Source organism: Leptonotus elevatus, chromosome 9 (assembly GCF_054856555.1).
Source record: "Leptonotus elevatus isolate MCC_2025b chromosome 9, RoL_Lele_1.0, whole genome shotgun sequence".
Classification (NCBI taxonomy): domain Eukaryota; kingdom Metazoa; phylum Chordata; class Actinopteri; order Syngnathiformes; family Syngnathidae; genus Leptonotus; species Leptonotus elevatus.
In genome coordinates, this window is record NC_141247.1 from 7,775,122 (window position 1) to 7,788,488 (window position 13,367).

The following is a 13,367-nucleotide window of genomic DNA, read 5'->3' on the forward strand; positions in this document are numbered from 1 at the left end:
GCAACACACAGTAGCTCAGTGGGGGGAAGGTTTTAATAAACACACACTAATGTGGATCTATTGGGGCGTCGTAGGACTGAGCCAAGAAAGCAGATGAACGTAGCAGGCCTGGGGCACCATGAAAGCAACAGAGTGTGTGTGTGTGTGTGTGTGCTACGTGTGTGTGTGTTTGTTGGGGGGCACTGGAGCCACAGGCATGTCATATCCTTCCTCCCCCCGGACTCGTTTGCTCTCCGGCCATCAATTTCTTCTTCTCCGCCCACGTCATCAGAGACCCCCACAAAAGTAGTACACCCACCAACACTAATGTGTTAGTCAGAGAAAATGCCCAGCCGCTTTAATAATGTTTCACGCCATCTCTGCTTTCACCAAGGACGGAGAATTTGCTCTCCAGTCAGATAAACACAGACTGTAATTCCAGACAAACTCAATGGAAAGGCAAAGTGCAGCCAATCAGATGTAATCATGTATGAAGAAATGTAATTTGGGAGGACAACACGGCAGAGTGGCTTGATACGGATATTAGTTACTCTGCTAAAAAGCGTGACCACACCCGCCCAATATGAATTTATGAAGCCGGTTTGTGATTTCAATCTGACTAACGTATCAGAACAAACCCATCTGTGTCTTGCTGACCCCCGAGGTGAGCTCGACTGCTGGTTGAGCGGGAAGCACTGCGAGAGTGGGCGGGCGAGTTCCTGCCTCCACTATCAAGTGGTCAGCAAGATGAGAAAATAATGTTTCAAGCTTGCTGGAAAAACAAAGACAGAACAAAGAAAGGCCGAGTTCCATGGGAAAATTTATTTATCAATATGCAGTATTTTCCAAACTGGTGGAACATTGTCGCTCCGTTGTAGCTGGTGCTGATAGGTTACGCTGAGAAGCGGCGAACAAAAACAAAACAAGAGGAGGCAAAATAAAAAGTGAAATCAAATAATAAATGGTGACAGTAATGATTCAAACATAGGGAAACAATTTGAACAGTTTTTGCTTATACATGCACACTGAAAAATAATACTGTGGCTTGGAACAATGGCAGAAATCACCCTACAGTGCGGCTCTTGGCGAGCAACATCCACGTGCTAAATTAGAAGGATGACAAGGGCTGACGGAGGAGGCGGCAGAGAAAAAGTAAAACAAAGGACAGCCTGGGAGATAATGAGTGGAGGAAGGCGGATGATTTATTGGAGAGCGGTCACACTGTCATACATGGCCCCTTTTCTTTTCCCTCTTCGCACCCGTGTGTGTGTGTGTGTGTATCTGTGTGTGCACTTATTAAAACTGGCAAGAGTTTCAACATCTTTCACCGTTTTACTTGATATCGGATGCGGAAGTGTGGGCAGCTCCTAAAAAGTGGACCTGATGAATTCACAGGGTTAAGTGCTGTTTGCAATAGGCTATGTTCACACTGCAGCCCATTTTGCACCGCGCGGGAGGGGGAACGTGCTTCGGAGGGAAACTGCCGACAACCATCGGTGAATCTGCAAAGTTGTTTTGAGTAACAGTGTTGACTTTATGCTTGTCTTTAATTCAATCCCAATTGAAACATGAAGTTGACATTTGTGGCGATCCAAAATCCATCCTAGCAGACGGGTCATTTATTACTTATGTGGAACGACGTGATGTCATCTGTAGTGGAATTAAGAAGCGTGACCAGAATTTCAAAATAAAAAATCGGAATGCTGCAATTTTGTTGAAAATGAAATAGACAATAAATTTCACCAAATTTAATCGCTTATCAATCTTTGTCAATTGGGGAGAAGGGGGGTCAATCGAAGCTACCGATCTAGGTTGACAGTTCAACAGCGTTAAACAATGCAAATAACTCACCATTATCCAACCTTTTTTGCTCTGTCCCGGCAGCTATTGAACGGCTGACTGGAAATATACCGCTAGAAAGCGCAGCTTGCATTGCCTGTGAATCGTAGGACACCATTTCCCATGATTCTCAGATGCAAAAGCAGGAAGTAGTTCTAGCTCCAGTCAACGCCTGCTACCAATTTGGAAGTAAATAGAAAGGAATTTAACAGTTAAATTTGGTTTATCATATGACAACTGAGTGATTGACATACACAGGGATATAAAAACAAACAAAACGGAATGCCTGGATGGGACCTTTGTAATATGGAGACAAAAATGTTTTTGTTTGGGCAGCTGTTCAAAAACAGGACTGTCCTGGTCAAAAGGGGACATCACCTGATTTCCTGCAAATATTTTGAACTCCTCCCACCTCACTAGTGATATGAGATTACCATACACAGGGCCACATTTGCTTCTGTAGACACTGTATTGATGCCATTTTTTTCACAGACATTATGCGTTCACTTTAGATGTCACATTTCGCTGCCGTTGGGCCGAAACCTCGCATTGCACAATTTGGAAATTGTCATATTTTTACAAAAATCTATATTTTTGATTAGTCCACGCATGTCATTTTTACAAACTATTGACGAATCTAAACTGTTGAAAATGGGCTGACCATTTTGCTTTTGTAATGTGAACGAATACATCTGAAAAATCAGATTTAACAAAAAATCCTGCCCTGTAGTGTGAACGTAGCCTTTAAGGAGTATGTTGTCACTGGTGCTTGGAATGAACTCGCTCAGTGTCACAGACAACAAGAAGCATGTCGAATGGCCACGTCAAAACTCTGAACCGCAGTTTATGCAACACTTGTGCTAACAAAGACAATACTGGACACTGCGAAAGAAGACAGCTTTGTTGCAATGATAGGTTTGACTTTGAAAGAAATTAAAATAGACATTTTGCAAACTGAGACAAGGAGTCATACAAAACACACTTTAGAAAGACAGCTATTTACAAATATCCTCCATTACAAAATTCTAATTTGTTCTTTTTTTCTTTTCTTTTCTTTTTTTTTTTTACTTATAAGCAGTGTTCAGGTGAAATTACATCTTAAATTGGGCTCTATGCATATATTTACATTTCTCTTTTATTGTTTCTCCCCCAATTTGAATAACATTAAGTGGTCACAAGAATGGATGAAAATGAAATATGGTTTGTGGTGACGTGGTAATGACTCCCTTGGCTGGTGAAGGTAGGGGCACGCTGATCCGAAAGCAAAATATTTGATGTCAATGATTTTCGCAGAGGAACGTTGAGGGCTGCATGCTGAGTTAAAACGCAGGACCACAAAAGCCCAGGCAGCTGTTTAGGTTGTTAACTCTTGAGGTTAACGACACGCAAGAGTCTTTCCCGAGCTCCTCCAGCGCGGCTGCCTTTTAACTCAGCAGCTAACATCCATGGATGTGGCTGTAGATGATAGGTGCCTGTGACGGTGAGTAAACACCAAGCGGCAGTCTGACCTGTAGATCAACCCGGACCCGTCACTCTTAATGTGTCTGTGTGCGCACGTGTGTGTCAGCTTGCATGCTGAGGAATGGCTGTCCTCTCCTCCTACACGTCATTACGTGAAGCGTAAGGAGCAGCACCTATTTCCTGCCCAAAAACAGGTCTGCTAGACCACAAAAGCATTCATGCACGCACAAACTCGCACTCACAAACTGCAAATATAAGCAATTAGCGCTTAGCAACATGTGCGCTACAGCTGCAGTGCGCGCAAACGTAAGCTCCCGGTGCTGCTGCGAAATGAGCTGCGGCATCCTCACAGGCTCAACATCTTAACCGTGGAATTTTATGCACAACTTTTTCCTCCCCTAATTCACACCAGAACCAGTGTGAGCCAGGAAAAAGAAAATTACCTAAAGCTTACCGTCTTCTTGGCGCATTAAAGCCAACTCACAAGGATATTTTTCTCCTTCCCGGCTGGTGAACGTGGGCATGGAGATGGCACATATTAGTGTGAACTCCACTGACTCATCTACAGATGGCAGCCAATTGGCATCGGACGATAGTGTAACCATCTGTGGTTCGCCATTCAACTTATATAGGATAAGCTAACTATGTAGGCCAACCTCCCTTTAGCCCAAACTGCTTACTTGCACTGCTGCACCGCAAACTAGAGCAAACACATTGCAACATGTCTACTGTCTTAAAAAAAAAAATCCTCCACGGGCACCAGAAATATTCTTCAAATATATTAAAGTGGAATGCTGGAGGAATTTGGTGTCTTGTTTTTAAGCTTCCAACACAGCACATGTGTCAAACTCAAAGCCCGAGGGCAGGATCCGGCTCGCAACATCACAAATCATGCGCATCAACTTCCGTTATCCTCGCTATATCTGTACCAACTTTTCAAATTGTCTTGTGGAATAAATAACATTGAGATTGTGCAAGATATTTTTGGGGTAACCTTTTTACAGTAACTTGAACAAAAATTTAATAAACTATTATTCTTGACTTCTAAATATATAAATTTTCAGAATTGTAAATTTGTTTTGTACGGAAGTGAGGAATTGCCAATGTCGAGTAAACATTGTTGACTGGCAATGCGTACTTGCAAATATGTTCAAACATACTGTACTTGTAGGCTAAAAGCTAAAAAGCTTCTTTTTTTTTTATTCCCATAATGCCATAGTGTTTTGACTTGCGCATGTGCAAGTGAAAAAAAAATGCTATTTTTTAGCATTAGGCCCACATTATACCAATATGCTTATAAATTAAGTACATTAACATTGTTTATTCATAAATGTTATGATTCCTTAATATATATGCAGTGCATGACTTCCAGTCGTCATTTTCCCATAATGCCACAAGGTATTGACTCACACACGTTAAAAAAAAGACGCTTTTTTTTTAGCATTTCGCCTTCATTATACCAAAATTAATTAAGTAAACATTGTTGATTTGTTATTTTTATAATTGCTTAATATATCTGCAGTGTATGATTTCCACTTTGCATTTTTTTAATGCCACAGTATTGACTCGCGCGATAGCATTTGGCCTTCATTATACCAAAATTGAGTAAGTAAACATTGTTCACAGTATTCATAATTTTTATGATTTATTAGTATGTCTGGAGTGAAAATTTTTCCCTATAATGCCGCGGCATTTGCACATGTGCAAGTCAATACTCCATGGCATTATGGGAAAAAATATTAAGGTTTTACAATTTAGCCTTAAGTACTTTAGAACCTACTTGCAAATGTTTAAACTTATTTGGAAATACATTTACACATACTTAGAAAGATGTTAGAACGTTTACTCCGCATTGGCAGTTCCATGCTTATTATCTTCAGGCTCTTCTTTTTTTTTTTTTTGCCAAAATTATTTTTTGCCTAAATCATCTCCTCATGATACAAATGGTTAATTTATTTGTGGTTCCTAAAAAATCTGAAAAAAAAAAGACTTTTAAGAAGGCGTTGATATGCAAAAATACGATGAGCCAATTCAATATTTATCTGGTTTTATCATCATATCGGCAGTGACTAACAAATGGCCTGCAATAAAAATAAGTTTGACAACCCTGCAATACAGAAACTCACTGTTCTAACTCCCTAAGCAAATACTGTAGGTCGTTCGAGGTGCCAGGTCTGGACATGCCCAAACACACACACACACACGTACACACACAGGACACACCCTAAAGTACACGTAAGTAGGTCATAAATACCAGAGTAATGGCAAAGATGGCAATAGAGGGAGTATTGAGGGGGAAAAAGACACACCTTGATAGGAACAGTGCAGGTTTCTACTGTAATGGATGACATGAGTGGTGCGATGAGTAATAATAATGATCATCTATTCAACTCTATACATTGTGCACTTGTAGGAAAAGTCTAACAAAATACAACTGCTTTGTGAACTGAATCAGGGAAGTCCTCCATCAAAAATAGTAAGGCAAATATCCGAGGTGCGAAGGGAGAGGAACACAATATGTCACACACTGTGTCTGATACCTGAGCTATCTGGAGAGTTTCCCGGCCCGGCATGGAGCCCCCCTCTAACACACAGGTGCACGCGCAGACACGCACTAGTGTGCAAGGTTTGTGTGTAGTAGCGCCAGGGAGTCAGTTAGGGTTACATCCGGTCCATTAAAGGGGACAGCAAACCAGAAAGTTCCATCATTTGATTCGGCCCAGCCACCCTCGGCCCCCGACGCCCCTCATCGGAGCGCGGCGGGGAGACGTACGAGGTGGGAGGTGAAGGGAGGAGGAAGGAAGGGCGGGGATTTCCAAACAAGCCAAAGAATAACAACCCACAGAATAAACCTCTCTCATCAGTCTGATCAGCGGATACTGGTCCGTGCGCATCTCTCCAGATTTGTGCAGCAGGTGGTGGAAATAAGACGGGCTTGAAGTCACAATCAAGTCCCCAAACACAAAACAGAAATCCGAATCTCCTCTGGGCTGCTTCTGCTGCTGAGTGTCAGACTTTGTAGTAGATGTTGGCGGGGCTCTGGGGGGGCATCTCCTGAACGATGTAGACCGGGTGCCCATAGTCGCCGCTCACCTTCTCATAGTGAGGGCAGTAGTTGTTCTCTGTCCGCAGCGGAATGATGATGTCACTGGGCTCCGTGCCAGCAGTGCCCCCGGGCATCTTGGGATTGGACAACGTGCTGAGTGAGAGTGCGGAGGGGCGGGGCTGCGAGTGTGTGTTTTTCCTGGCCCGTTTGCGCATCTTGATGAGCAGGATGACCAGGAGGAGGATGAGCAGCAGGAAAATGATGCATCCCGCTCCGATGGCCGAGAACACGGCCACCTTGGAGCCCAGGATGCCGTCCGAGTTTGCAGACGAACCAGACTGGTCCTGGTTCATGGTGTCTGACGAGACAAGGAAAGAGAGATGGGTTACAAGTCTCGCGGTTTGCCATCTAGAAACAATAATAATAACAAAATCGCATTGAGAATTGGTCATTTTGGCATATTTGAAGGGCCAAATGTCATTGACAAAAATAAATAAATAAATAAATAAATAAATGAGCTCAACAAAAGAACAAAGGTACTGATAGTAATGATCAATGTAAAATTAACGGGGGGGGGGTTAGACTGGTATATCATTATCATAAACATGTTGCTGATTATGATTACATTAAAGTTTCTAATTATCATGTACTAATATTTTAAGTAATCCAATAGGTATATACATACATGATTGTATCATTATCAAACTTTGATAAAAAAGCTTTTTCCTCCATGTTTGTTTTTTACATTATTATTATTATTATTATTATTATTATCCATCCATCCATCCATTTTCTTAACCGCTTGTCCTCACAAGGGTTGCGGGGGGCGCTGGAGCCTATCCCAGCTGGCTTCGAGCAGTAGGCGGGGTACACCTGGTTGCAAGCCAATCGCAGATTTTTATTATTATTATATTATTATTATTATTATTATTATTATTATTTATTATCTAAGAAACCTGGTTCGCTAATTAGCGACCCACCAGGCTTCCAATTCTGTCTCGTGTTTCTGTGAAAACAAATTCCTTGTGTTTTTATATACTTGGCCAATAAACCTGATTCAGATCTTGAAATTGTCTAAATTGAGTTTTAATTAGTGCTGTCAAAGTGTTAAATCATTGCTTAAACACAAAAAAATTATCGCATTAATGATGTACTAATGTAGATTAATCACACTATTAATTTTGACCGCAGATGATCCTTTAACTTGAGAGTGGATGGTTACGTTAAAGGTAGCACAGGTTATGTTTGAGCAATAATCATAACTACAGTACATGCATTCAAATAAAGCATTTATTAAATGTTTGCATATTACGTTCAGAATATTTGCTCATGTCAAAAATATTGGGATCGGTTTTTTTTCCCCATTTTAAATTATGCAAGTAATTAACTGATTAGAAAAAGAGGAGGATGAGAGTGTGCAATGGATCAAAACATGTTGAAGACGCCCTCATAAAATTAAATGTAGAAAGAATGCACACAGGTGCTCCTCAAATTTCGCGGGCAAAAAAAGGTTGATAAAAAACCTTTTTAATTAAGTGATTAATCATGATTAATTAAAATTCTAAAATGTGACTAATCTGATTTAAAGAAAAATTATCATTTGACAGCTCTAGTTTTAATGAAAACTAGAGAAAACTAATCAATAATAAAAAATAAAAAAAATAAAGTAAAGTTAAGTGGCTTAAAATCAGATGAAAGATGTTCACCAAAAGTTAATGTGTACTTTTTATGTAACCCTATGAGGATTCAGCCGAAACAATGATTATTACATCTGCTAAAAAATACATTTTGAGTAAAACCCACAGAATTTGGAGCTACATAGTTTTCAGCGGACAGCACCAATCTTGACAAATTGACAAGGGGATATCAAAACATCCGATTTGTATCGTGTATTTATTTAAAAAGAGGCGTTTGCGGTTGAGGGGCGGAAGGAAGCTCAAATATGAGGAGAACGAACACAGTGGTTGAGGGGGGGTTGTTACTGGACATGAGAAAGACTGATTGGCTCCTCTGGTGACTGAAATCTGAGAAGCAAATCTCTTTTCCATGCATGCATGCAGCTGCTGCCAAAGCCCCCCACCCCATTACCAGCAGCACCACCTCTTACTGTCCGCTCCAGCAACATGTTGAGGAGCCTCTTCTGAGATAAACGTGCAGATTGCCATCCTACATAATGACTACGTCTGCACACTCCACTGACCACTCCGCACTTAACCATTGGCAGAGAGGCCGAACGCTGCGCCTTCAAGCTAATGACAAGTAAATGACACGACTGAAAGCTACCGATCCCTCGCCTTATCTGTGCAATCAGAGGCACGAGGAATTTCATACATTCTGCACACGGCAACGTCGGAACGAGGCTGTCAGAAATTTCATTCCAGAAATATCAGCTCTTCAAGCCGCGGTGACACTTCCTTCATTCCACCTTTCACCTGTTCACTTGACATAATCACTGATCTAACAGAAGGAGACAGGTAAAAGCCTGAGTATATGGAAAAGGGATATTAGGAAATCTTTTTATAGAGCAGCTAATGTCAAATAAGCAATTATTGAATGGAGGGTGGCTTATCACATTGGGCCCGATGGAAAATACTGTACTTAGAATGTATATATATATATTAGAGCTGTCAAACGATTACATTTTGAAATCAGATTATTCACATCTTAGAATTTTGATTAATCACAATTTAATAAAAAAGGTTTTTTTATCAATATTTTTCCTCCGCCAAATTTGAAGGGCACCGGTTATGTGTTAATTCTTTTGACATTTAATGTAATGAGGACGTCTTCAACATTTTTTGATCCACTGCACACGCTCATCCTCCTCTTTTTTCTAACTAGCTAATTACTTACATAATTTAAAATGTATTATTATTATTTTGACATGAACAAATATTCTAAATGTGATTTACTTTAATGCAGGAAATTATGTTTATTGCTCAAACACAACACGTGCTATATTAAACGTAGCCATCCGCTGTCACTAAAGGATAATCTATGATCAAAATGAATAGTGCGATTAATCTGCATTAATTCATGATTAATGTGATTATTTTTTGTGGTTAATTAATCAATTAATGCTTTAACTTTGACAGCGCTAATATATATATATATATATATATATATATATATATATATATATTAGCGCTGTCAAAGTTAAAGCATTAATTGATTGATATATATATATATATATATATATAAGCATACAAGAGCATCTGATGAAAGGTGCTGGTGAAAAAGGCAAACGAAAAGTGCAAGGAGCACGTGAGGAAGCAAAAACGACTTCTTCAACCACCCCTACATGGAATCTTAATTGCAGGTCTCATTAATTTCATAATATCTCGACACATGGATATACCTGCACAATCTAATGAGCTCCAATAGAATGTAAAAGGTAATGAGGTCTGTCTTCTTCTTTTTTTTGGTGTGCCTTACTCATGTAGACTCAGTAAGATAAGCGAAAATTAGGAACAACTCTTAGGGCCTGATTTACAAATTTGAACCTGTTTGCAAACACATGTAGAAGCTGATCTACTAACTGGGCACGATCAGAATTGCATCTGCCAAATGCGCTATACAGTATTTCCACTCAGTTCAGTTTGCGCATTGTGGTAGGAGACGTGTGTGCAAATTGATTCATTTAATTCATGAAATGTGATTCATCAAACCCAAGACAAATTGTGCTGGTTGAGTTTGTGTCTTTAAATAGCGCCTCTAAAAGGCAGGAGCAAATCATTGCCAGCGTCGCACGGAGAAAACTTTTCCACTGCGTAAACATATTTGAAATGCCAACAGAAATGATGGCAAAATAGCATCTAGTCAACAAAAATACAAATCCCAAGGCGCCGCAAGTACATTTTTCAATAAATTAAAGATTATCGAGGTCACATGCGATAATACTGTAATATTCAAAACTAAATGTCATTTGCATTTTAAACAACAAATATGCAAACTGAAATGAAATGCAATTTTCATTTTGGCATAAATGAAAATAAATGAGTGTAAAACAATTTTCTTTTTCAAGAATGAGCAAAGAATGCAATATATATAGTTTGCTCTTGCGGTGCTCTGCGAAAATTTCTGTGGTGAAAACCATCAGCTCTACCTAAAGTGCAAACCCTCTTTTAAATATGGCGGTCTTAACTACTTTTATACCCATTGCCAACCACAAGGGCAATCTTCTTTTTCTCTTCACTAGCCCTAATCCTCTTCCGTACAGTTCTACACAACTGCAACACACAACCCAAAATATGTGATCTACTCTTAAAACTAAGATTTGTTATTTCTATGAAGGGAGAATATTGTATTAGATATTATTAGATGGCATCCCAACTGTATTCTTTATGTGGCAAATTAATAATGTATACATTTATGTACAATAGGTTTTTGGATATTGCACTAACTTTATGTACAATATTGATATTGAAAAACATATGCTATATTTTAATGGCTATTCGAATGTTCTCTACACTAGTGTAACAAAAACAAAATGAGAAAATAAGCACATAGAAAAACCTCAACTATATATAATGTTTTTGTCTTGTTAGAGGTACCCTTTAGAGGCTGTGATAATTATTTTTTTTATATTTACTGTGAGAGCAAAATGTGTACTTTGTAAAAAAATAAAAATAATAATAAATAAATAAACATTTGTATTGGGAGTGTTTACCAGGGTTTCCAGGCATCTCTGGTCCTAATCGATCCTGGTCTGGAGGATTTGGACTGGACTCCGGTATGGCGTTATCTTGCGGATCCTCTGGCAGTGCAGGGTTGACTGCATTGGGGTCTGTGGGAAACGAGAAAAAAAAAAGTCAGCCTTTGGCAGTGCACATATGCGGCATTACAATTCCATGTTCCTCTGCTACAGAACAGAATCATGTGTTATCTTTTGATATATTTTTCATGTACAGACAAGGTTATCTTTGCACGTGTTGCGAGCGTCTTCGAAGACACGATGAAAGAACAAAAAGAGGAAGGACGAGTTAGCGAGCGCCTGTGAAACACAGCAGAATCCCTGTCCTGTCGTTAAAAAAAAAAAGAGCTCACATCTACATCAGCAGACATTTCCAACACCGAGACATTGACGACACACACAAGCACAAACCTAGACGCTACTTACAATACACTTAGGCATGGCAGAATGAGGGTGAAGTAGTTATATATTAACTTTTTATTGCTTTACATTATTCATCACGTTAAAAGGCCATAATATGTCTTATTTATTGCACTGGCTTTAACTCGGCCTGAAAAGAGGCACACTTTTGAGGAGGAGGGCAGGAAGAGGAGAGGGAGGTGAGGAAGAGGAGGGGGCGCTCCGAGGGGAACGTGAGGGAAACAGATAGTTTATCAGTCTGTCTGTAGTGATTTCAACACGCGCACTTTGAAGTCTTTGTGCGGTGAGCACCGGCAAGTCGGCCGTGTGGCTTTTTACGATGGCACGGGCGGCAGACGCTTATAAACTATTAGCCAGGCCGGTCGCACGGGTTCCGCGCTACAATATCTGATGCTTCTCGTTTATATGGCCTTTTAACTGCATGTGCCCCGGGCCTGCTCAGGGGATACGAGTGAGGACTAGCGTTTGTCAGCAGGCAACTCCCTCAAGGCAGGTTTTGCATGTGTGTAAGCAATTGGGTGTGGATTTTCTGTCCTCAGGATGTGGGAAGTCAGATAGGAGGAAAAACAGTAACATTTAATTGTGTGCTGGGCGATATGACAATATATGTCATGAATACGAGAAAAGTTTTGATCGTGTCTATCGTCATTTGTCACTTACAGCAAACACGAACAATAAGAATGACAAAGAAAGCTTGTTTAAAAAACAAATGCTTCAACTTACCATATTGTTGCACAGAGTTGCCACTAGATGGCAGACTGAACAACAACCCATGGAAATGAATTATGATACATAGTCGACATATATTACAATCTTACGGTGCAATATCAAATCTAACAGTCAATGAAATTTAATAGACGAGGCGGGTAAATGCAAAGAATGAATACAACTACTTTGAGAAAGAATTAATTAGAAACAACAAATCAGTAATTATTATTAGCTATTTACAAAATGGGATACTCCTTCGAACTACAAAAGGCTTAAAGTAAGCGGTTTCGGTTTTGGCATTTTGCGCCTCATCAAAACACTAAGAATAGCAAAAGTGGGAATCACAGGCTCAAAAAGCTTTACCGGGCTGCTTATGTCAGCTACTAGTGTGTAGTTGGAGGTTCACCACAGCAGCTAGCAGCTCGTAATGAGCTTCAGCTAGCTACTACTGCGCATAAACACGTTGCGGTTTTGCTCCAAAGTCAGTTATCACAGCTTCCATGGGGATATATAAGAAAGTATCGATCCCACAAAGGGATTACGAGGAGTAATTAACAGAGGGAAAGATAGAGAAGCTACGCTAAGTTCTAAGCTAACCGGCTAATGTTGTCGTGAAAGAACGGAATTAGGTGCTTGGTTGACTGAGTACTCTTTTCACGGCGGTCTCGCTACAGCGCACTGTAGCCAACTTTGAACAGTAAAGTACTGTAGCAGGCAATTTAATAAATGTTTGGAGATAAATTATACAAAATACTGCTACACACATAGCTAAACAAGAATTGTATTGATTGTTATGTTAGCCGGGAGGAGTGGCCTAGAAGATGAAATATATATTAATATTGAGGATAAGGGGTTCAGAGGATGGATGGATGGATACAGTATATTGAAATCATCTGTTTAATGTCCTTTCAACAAAAAGTGATGTGTAACTTATTTATTTTTTCAACAGAATAACTGAAAATATATTGTGGTGTATCATGATATAAAATGGCCTAACTTTTTTTCCATATTGCCCATTATTAATTTAATTGCAGGTACTGTTCCTTTTTTCTTGAGCATCCAAACACAATCGCACTATTAACACATTTGTCTTCCTAATGTTCCGGCCACCACTTCACCACGAGCGCAGCACTGGTGAGCAGCGTCGTGTGCCGCGGAGGAATGTCAATAATTGATGAGAGAAGACAGCAGTATGAGGTGGAAACATTGGCACATGACGGT

General features: G+C 39.9%; 1 protein-coding gene across 1 annotated transcript in view; it reads right to left on the bottom strand.

Annotated features, from left to right (window-relative positions):
- Positions 1–780: 780 nt before the first annotated feature.
- The window catches only part of efnb1 (ephrin-B1), an 82,862-nt gene continuing 70,275 nt past the window's right edge, over positions 781–13,367 (bottom strand). The window contains exons 4-5 of the mRNA XM_086084865.1: positions 10,995–11,111; positions 781–6,683 (exon numbers count right to left, since the gene is read on the bottom strand). Coding sequence (XP_085940991.1) covers positions 6,289–6,683; positions 10,995–11,111 — 512 coding nt within the window. The 3' untranslated portion in view covers positions 781–6,288. The remainder of the gene's footprint in view (positions 6,684–10,994; positions 11,112–13,367) is intronic.